At 32.7% G+C, this 9479-nt stretch overlaps 2 protein-coding genes across 2 annotated transcripts; both read left to right on the top strand.

Moving 5' to 3' along the window:
* Positions 1-504: 504 nt before the first annotated feature.
* Positions 505-1266, top strand: LOC146901003 (uncharacterized). Its single transcript, XM_085735037.1, has one exon. It carries the CDS (start codon positions 609-611, stop codon positions 975-977), a length of 369 nt encoding a protein of 122 aa, XP_085591163.1. The 5' UTR covers positions 505-608; the 3' UTR covers positions 978-1266.
* Positions 1267-8667: 7401 nt separating this feature from the next.
* LOC146901002 (uncharacterized) lies at positions 8668-9228 on the top strand. The gene has a single exon (XM_085737000.1). The coding sequence runs from the start codon at positions 8668-8670 to the stop codon at positions 9226-9228; it is 561 nt and encodes a 186-aa protein (XP_085593126.1).
* Positions 9229-9479: the final 251 nt, after the last annotated feature.

Raw genomic sequence — 9479 nt, 5'->3', positions numbered from 1 at the left:
TCTCACATGACCAGTATTGAAGTGTGATGATGACGGCTCGGTGATAAAAATTTGATATTGATGGGACAAAGTTAAAATTCATTTTGAAACTATTATAAAAAGAAGTTGACAAATTTCTAGTGACTATTGTAGATAAAAAAAAATCAGTCACTAAAATTATGGGGATGACTGAAGTTTCAACCTAAGGGTAAAAATCAGTCACTAAAAATCAGGTTAAAACGACTATGGTCAAATTTTAAAGAGAAAAAATCATACAAAAATGATTATGAGCTGGCCCAATTTATTTTTAAGTACACCAAAGGACATGAAATTATTATCCGGGCATTGACATAGTGAGATCTATAAAATAAGTTATTTGACTTATACACACCAACGGTCCACATTTGAAGAGAATGTACTCCACTTATTTAGTCAAATCAATTGACATATATACTTAAGAGTTAGAACTTTAAAAGGGCATTGAACTCAATGCAACGATTATAAATAGCATAAGACCCCATAGCTTGTCTTATAATTTTCTTTCCCATTGCCAATATATAGCTTAATCGTTCTCTGTAGTTTCTACTTACATATAACCTTTCACTCACATACCTTTTGTTTATATAGTCATGGGTTTGTTTCATGTCACAACAAAATATTTGATCGTTATTCTAGCACTAAGTATTGTATACAGTACCTTTCAAATAACTCAAGCAAGGCCAATTAAACCATTGAATCAACAATCATCATTAAACACACAAGACTCAGGTGCAACCCACACTAATTCATTTCGGCCGACAACACCAGGAAGTAGTCCTGGTGTTGGCCACCGAAATTTTGTTGTAGAAGATAAGAACACGAGAACAATGGTTGTTGTTCATAGCCCAAATGTTGATGTTTTTGTGACTAATAAGAGATCCGATGATGGTTTCAAACCCACAAATCCTAGTCATAGTCCTGGAGTTGGCCATGGTTACCATACCAAAACTGAACATTAAAATTAGAACGTGATTGAATTCCTTGTAGATTTCAAAACCATCTTAATTAGAACCTGTGTGTGCCTACAATAATGTCCTTAGTTTCATTCTGCAAATTGCATGCCATATCATATGCATGTGCACATGCACTTGGACTTTTGTTATTTGTTTAAGAGCCTTGGCTTTTGGTTATTGTTTGGGGGTGTTTATAATTCAAAGTATGTAAAGTTTACTCTATTTATTTGTAATTGTTTGGTTAATATGATATAAATCATAGCAAAATAAATAAAAGATGATTTAGTTATACAAACTTCTAGTTCTCCCATTCTAGTATATATAATTTCTTTATTAATTATAGTATTGCAATCTATTCTAGTATTTCTTAAATATTATAAAATCCCGTATCACATCATCCATGTTAATAGTATAAAACGACAAAGTACATAAGCTTACAAATATGACTATATTAAAATCTCCGGAATAGTCATGCCTCCGGATCTGCAACGTTGATGACGCCAAAGTCATTGGTTGGATCTGCACTGAATCGAAGTTGATCCGACAATCTGAATTAAATAAACACTTGAACAAGAGGGAAAAGACAAATAATGTCGTACAAAGACGACAAACAAAACGTCGCACTAAGACGACGAAATCACGAAAGAAAAACCTAATTCGATGTGAAAATCACTTATTTAAATAAAAGGGAAGGAGAAAAATGATGTAGAGGGGTGATTTGGAGTCAAAAATTGACCCTAAACCACCCCTCTTTGATGGATGAAGAAGAAGAAATTAGGGTTTTAGCTGATGGCTCACAAAAGAGAGAGGAGGAGAGAGAGCTAGGTATGGAAAAGCTTATTGTTTGCACTACAAAGACTAAATAATAGTTTATCTCTCTTATGGTTGGACATTTGATTATTGTAGAGAAATTACTTTCATTCATTATGGTTGTCTTACACAAAAGTAAATTTAAATTCAAAATAATTATTCATCGGATGGACAATAATTTTTTACCAATGTTTTAAAAAAAAATTACTTTTTATTTTAAACAAAACTAGGATTCTAGTGTCATGTGACTAAGATTGACATTCCAACTATTTTTTTGTTTTTTAATTTTTTGTTTTGTTTTGAAGGAGACATTCCAGCTATGTTAACACCCACCCTAACATTATCACCTATCATGTGCAAAATCGTAGAATTTATTTACAAAAGATAACAAACTTGTGGGACTACGCAAAAACTTAAGGCGAAACCAAAACAATGACCTCATTTATCCAAAAAAAAAAAACAACGACCTCATTAAAAACCGGATCGAAAAAATGTAGTGGGATAAAACCAAGTTAATTGAAAAAGAGTGCAGTGTTTAAGAAACATTTATCAAAATATATATTCGGTGAATTCAAATCTATTCATAGCATTTCTTTTCTTAGTAAATACATTTAAATATTAAGAGGAGTGATTTCCCACCACTTATTGGAACTCAAACCAAGGCTTAAATTCGCAAGTCTGTCAGCTAAGTATGGATACCTCAAATATGAAGGCGTACATGTGTCGGATACATATCAGATATCGATATTCTGCAGATACGTACTTACGAGAGAGAGAGAGAGAGAGAGAGAGAGAGAGAGAGAGAGAGAGAGAGAGAGAGAGAGAGAGAGAGAGAGAGAGAGAGAGAGAGAGAGAGAGAGAGAGAGAGAGAGAGAGAGAGACTCAATCAGTCAACATTAGATAAAATTTGTTGAGTTCTTTTAATGTGTATTTGTTGATATCATATTATAAGAATGATAGTATAATAAGATTTCTACCATAACTATACCTTTTCTATTTTGATCAAAAGTATTATTTTTGTAATTTGTGATCCTTATAATAATGAGAAATGATATTTTGACAACCACTTTTTGATAATTTTTGGACAACTTTCTCTCTCATACTCACATAATGTTGTTATCCTCTCTCTTCCTTTTTCTCTCTCCATTGTTTTTGACCAATAAGAAGTGAGAAAAACAAGGTTGTCAACAAAGTTGTCATTAAATGAATGTCAAAATATCATTACTCTATAATAATATTTAGTATTTGTCTGGATGGGAGGTTGAACTCACGTTTTGCTTGAAATCACAACAAAAACCACTTTAACGCAGAAGCTCCAATTCTCAGCTTCTTAAAATCACATCAGATTTACATAAAATAGTGTGGAGATGTGCGTTTGCTTCATCAAACGTCACTCCAAACAACCACTTTTTTTTTTTTTGCTAAGCCAAGAACAAAGACATACATCAAGGAGAAACAACGACATCCAAACCATAAGGGAGTATTATATTATTGAATGGAAACAAGTTGAAATCATACTTGCACTCTTTTCCTGTTGGAATTGATGTTTCAAAGTGTACATTTTTACAACTAGTGCACAACTTGTGGCCAAAAAGTTGAAATTAGTTAGGTTTCATTAACTAAGAATTGATCATGTGATTCTCTGCATACCTAGAAATAGCTACAAGCATGCCTAGGACAAAGTACAAGCACTAACTAACTTAGGTTAGTTCAATTTGCGTGTTTTGTGCATGCAATTGCAAATGACAAGTTGTACAATGCTAATGCCCGCGCACTTCTTCGAAGCGAGAGAGAATCAAAAGCCGAAATTTTTTCCCTTTACTTTTGAACTTAAGGAATCTATCGACATAAGCACATGTTCCTTCTTCTTTATTTTATTTTTAGCAAAACATTAAACAATTTGAAATTAGAGACCCTTAGAGCATCCACAATGGAGACATCCACTTTTACGTTTTTAAATGGGTCTCACATGTACGCTTCACTTATTTATAATTTTTTAATATTAGTACCTAATAAGCACTCAATCACTCCAATCCAGATTTCACACAAAGTTCTTAAATGAGACCCACTAATCAACCATCAATAACTTTATATCATTATATTTCAATTTTTTAATATTAAAAGAGTGTGAGTCCCGCTTAAAAGTAGGGGTTTTAAGTAAGACCCCGAATCTTATAAGACTCTGAAAAAGATTCTCCCCATTGAAGATACCTAATAGGCATCGGGTCTTAAATTGCTGCAAAATGTAGGCATATATAATATAATTTATATATTACGGTTGCATGCAATTTTTAACTATAAGAGTCACATCGTTATTAATTGAATGTATTAATATAGTTGGTTCCGCAATTATTTAAACAATTGATTGCATATGTGTAAAAGTAATTTTGACACGTTTAAATGAAGAATCGAATTGGAGTGAAAACAGGTTAAGCCATGTCAGGTTTTGCAAGCCTAAGTGTGTGTTTGGTTCAGCTTTGAATATAATTGATTCTAACAGAATTGATTCTGATAGAATTGATTCTGACAGAATTGATTCTGAGAGAATTGATTTATGTTTGGATACAATTATGTAGAATTGATTAAACAAACTGATTTATGTTTGGATACAAATGTATAATTACTAAAATAGACATAGCTAAAGGAGAATTGATAAAGAAGGAGAATTGATAAAGGGCAATAAAGGAAAATAATAGGTTGTAATAATAAAATATAATATTTACTGTTTATAATTGATTCTAGAAAAGTTAGAAGCTAGGATTTGTAGCTTCATGGAGAATTGCTTTTGGAGGATAAAAGCAATTCTGAAAAGCCAAACCAAACACGTTGTTTTTGGCTAGAATTGCTTTTGGCACTGTAGAGAATTGCTTTTGGCTGGGCAGAAGCTGAACCAAACAGGCCCTAAGTCTATTGTAGAAGATTTATTTTTAAGGTCTGGCCTAGCCTTTTTAAAGGTCTAATGAAACCTGAAAGTCTATTTAAAAGTATATTTTACACTAAAGTTTAGCAACACCTATAAAACTACTATTAAGTATGTCAAATCTTATAAATGTCTAAAACACACAAATAAGTCTGCTACTAAATTATGAAATCCTACAAAAGCCTAATCACACAATCATACATGCTACTAAATAACCAAATCATACGAATGCTTGAGATTATAAAAAAAAAAAATCAACAATATCGATATTGGAAGAGATATTATATATAAAATGCTAATATGCCAGCCTACAGGGGTTAATAGACTTTTTTTGTAAGCATTAGCTCGACCTGCTATTTAACTAAATAAGCTTTATAAAAACTTGAGTCTAGCCTTCTTATTAAACGAGTTGGGTCGAACTAAGTTTTGAATATGCTAGATTGTAGGACCTTGTGGAGCGGTTTGGCATGTTCCCACCCTTACGCTCGAATAACAATAATTTTATCTTTAAATATGATTCTAATTCAATTCACAAGCTTTTGTCTATAGAATGATTTTTAATCTTAAATTGAGAGACATTTGCTTGATCCCAAACTTCAATAAATTTAGACACACACATAAATAAAATAAAAAAGTATATATGAAAGAGAAAATAATTAAAATATATTTATTTTTGAAATGATTAAATGATATGTATTTTATAAGTGTAATTTTGATTCGAGGTTGTTACTATATAAGTATTTTTCTCTTAAATTTTTTGTTCAACTCACTTTTGTTTGAATAAAAGTGTAGGTGACTTAGATCCCTACGGCTCAATAGAGTCAAGATAGACAAAAAAATAACTTTACATTCAATTTACTTTTATAACTAATAAAAAAATCAATTCGTTTAAAATCAATTTTATCACTGCAAAACCAAAACACACATTCAAGTACCCAATTTTTGTCAGCACACTTCCATCCTGCCTATAAAAACCACTCCCAATGAAATTATTTCTACACTGAGTTGCTTGGATCTTTGATTTCTATAGTAGACTCAAGTCTAGGCATATTCTTTCTCTCTTGAAAATCTTTGCTACAGATATAATCTTTGGTCATTAATTGCTTTCTATTTTACTTGTTACATAATTAAACTACTTAAACGCTTATTATTTTCTCACACCAGTTATAAATGGCACAAAACAAGACCATAGTTTTCTCTCTTATTTCCCTAGCATTGATCATTTTCTGCCTGCAGTCGATCGAGGGGCGTCATGTAAAGTACATCGACGAAAGTAACCTCCTGAAGAATGTTAAACATGATGGAATTTCAGATGCAAATGCAGCTACTCCTGTTAACGTGACTCCAACAATATTGCCACCAAGTGCTGTGGTAGGTTCAAATGGGGTAGCAGCACCTCCTCCAAGTCATGATGTGGGTGCTTTTAGACCTACAACCCCTGGGAACAGTCCTGGTGTAGGACACTCTATTCACTACTAGCTTACTGCAACAACAGTACAGCTTCAATATCCGAACACCATATGTGTCATTAGCTACGGTTCATTCGTGTGTATGCTTTACTCCCTCCGTCCCGGTATAATTGACCTACTTTGGTTTTTCACACAGATTAAGAAAAGTGTATAAATGAAGGAGAAAGTGGAATATATTGTATTGGGAATGATAAAAGTAGTATTATTTAGTGTTATATTGTATTGGGAATGATGAAAGTTGTATTGAAAATTGAAATGGGTCAGTTATTTTGGGACACTTTTTTTTAGAAAATGGGTCAGTTATTCCGGGACGGAGGGAGTAATTATTTTCGTTACATATGTGTAGGTCTAGTGTGATTGCAGATTTAAATCTGCGTAGGAATTACTAGGAATATTGTTCTTCATTTGATTTGTTTAAGGTGACAATTTGTGCTGTTTTAATTATGGTGGTTTTCTTTTTAATGAAAAGAAAATAAAAAAATTTTGGAGTCTTATAAAATAGTTATCATCAATTGTTGCAAACCTTATGTTGGTCACTTTTTACAAGGCCCTCTTTGAATTTTCAACCGAATTACTTTTTTTTTGTTTTACTAATATAGTTTTTGTGAATTTGAACCCTTGTTCAACATCAACTCTGATCCACTATCATTGAGCTCATATACGAGATACAAATAAGTTACAAGGAATTGTTATCAATAGCTCTCTAAAAATAAGCTTTAATTTCTACTTATTTTCCTAACTTTCAACTCGAAAGAAAATCCTACGAGAATTCAAGAGAGAAAGCTTATATTCTCCTTTAATGAAACTTCACTGTCCACGATGTTTAGAATATATTGCCCAACCAAAGAATCTCACCCAAAAGCACTCAATTTTCTTAAAAGTTTTTTATGTCAAATGTCTGACCTGCTCGCCTGGCGCTTGATGCCACATGTGTGCCTCAGGAATGAGATAGAACTAAAATGCCCTAAATCTTCAACTACTACTGTTGTGCACCCCTGCTCACGCGCTTCGCGCCTATGGCAGATCACCAACGAATTTTTAGATTTTCAAATTTTATATTTTGAGACTTTAATGCACACTCAACAATACCCTTAATTAATTTATACTCCCTCCGTCCCATAATAACTGAGCTATTTGTAAAAAAAATATTGTCCCAAGAATCTTGACCCATTTCACTTTTCAATACAACATTAATTATTTTTTTTCAATTATAACTCTCATTAATACTACTTTCACCACTCACAATTCAATAGATTCTACTTTACATTTATGATAAAGAAGAATGCACCAATACTTGACAAAGACACTCAAAACTATTTTTCTCTCTCTTTCATTTATACATTTTTCTTAATCCGTGTGAAATAGAAAACTTGGTCAGTTAAACTGGGACGGAGGGAGTATCTTTTTATACAATTTGCAATAAAATTTTAACGTAAACATTAAACAATAACCTCTCTTGAAGGATAAATTTGCAACACTAATAATAATAATCAACAAATTTAATAGCACAACTGACTTTCTTAATTCTCATGATTTACTCAAGGTGTCTTAAATTTAATGACGAAGGTAATTCATGCGGTACCAAAATCATGCATGAGGTTTATCGTATCAATAGGTATTTGAGTGATACTACGTTTCGAGTAAATTTAAAAAGTGATAAATGCAATGGGAAATACTCTATCTAGTTTCAATAATAAACAATTTTTTACTTTTTAGATCAATTGAATATCTGATATATTTGATTTATGTTACCAACCATATATGTTTAGGCGATGGTGATGATATCTCAGTTTGGTATAACAAGTGGATTGCAAACGATATTACACTTATCCCACATACTGATGAAGATTTCCCTTTAGCTGATCTAAGAGTCTCAGATTGCATGCTACATGACCGCAAGGAATGGAATTTACCTTTCCCGCAGTCAATTTTTGATCACCAGGTGGTTGAACATATAGTGAAGACACCGCTCTACCCATCAGTGACGGAAGATCGACTCATCTGGAAAAAAGAAAATCATGGCGAATACTCTGTTCGTAGTGCATACCATTTTTGTGTGCAAGAATTACTTGATACATCCCATATCAAGGTACAAGGCTCTTGGAATCTAATTTGGAAGCTCAAGATTCCTCCAAAGGTAAAAAATTTGTAGGAATTGCTTACCAACTCGTGTACGTCTAAAAGATAAAGGAGTTACATGCCCTATGAATTGTACACTGTGTACGGTGAGCAATGAGGATACACTTCATTTATTTTTTCAATGTTCAAGTAGCTTAAATGTTTGGAGTATGCTTCCTTTCTTTTCATCTATTTCTATTTTGCTACAACAAGATCTGGATAGCAAGAATATTATCTTCAAAGCATTATAGGATTTATCTAAGGATGATGCAGATTTATTTTGTTGTGTGTTGTGGAGTATATGGAAACAAAGAAACAACAGAGTGTGGAATGAGGTAATTGATGCTCCAGTTTATGTTGTCGAGAGAGAGCAAAAGTTATGCTTCATGATTGGCAAGATGCACGTAGGATTTGTAATACATCTTGTGCACATCTACGACAAGAAGGAACTGTGAAATGGATCAAACCAGCTGAAGGAAGATTTAAGTACAATATTGATGCTTCTTTCTCCCAATTTTTTAATAGAGTGGGAATAGGAGTTTGTATAAGGGATGATACAGGCACTTTTGTTTTGGCAAAAACTGAATTGTTTACTCCAGTCTGTGAGGTACACGTTGGGGAAGCTCTTGGACTATTATCAGCTTTAGAATGGGTTCATCACTTACAATTAGGACCTATTGATTTTGAGCTTGATGCTAAAAAAGTGGTGGATAGTTTTTCATCTGCACATCAGGATGTTATAGAATTTGGGATGATTATTCATAATTGTAAAACTATCTTTGAACAATACTATGTCAACTCTAGTGTTGAGTTTGTGAGGAGACAAGCAAATGAGGCAGCCCATAGATTAGCTAAGGCGGCCACATCCTCAGCTAGTTTCCAAATTTTGGTAGAAATACCAGATTGTATGGAACACATTTTAAGTAATGAAATGATATAAGTTTCTTTCCTTCAAAAAAAACAAATTAAAAAATGTTTTTTTTTCTTATAATTGAGACCAGGGAAATATCATACAGCAAAAGCATATGCTTGTATTGCAAGTAGATGTTATATTTTGGTATGCTATATTTAAGGCTTAATTGCACTTTTGGCCTCCTATCTTTTCAAAAGTTGCGACTTTAAACCCCTAACTAATTAAAATACAAAACAGCCCCCTATGTATTGGATCTTTGGCAGTTTTGACCCCCAAGG

Source organism: Medicago sativa, chromosome 8 (genome assembly GCF_051527215.1).
Source record: "Medicago sativa cultivar Bolivia chromosome 8, Bolivia_mono, whole genome shotgun sequence".
Lineage (NCBI taxonomy): Eukaryota > Viridiplantae > Streptophyta > Magnoliopsida > Fabales > Fabaceae > Medicago > Medicago sativa.
Note: the sequence above shows the minus strand (reverse complement) of the source record. Positions and strands in the feature narration are given on the sequence as shown.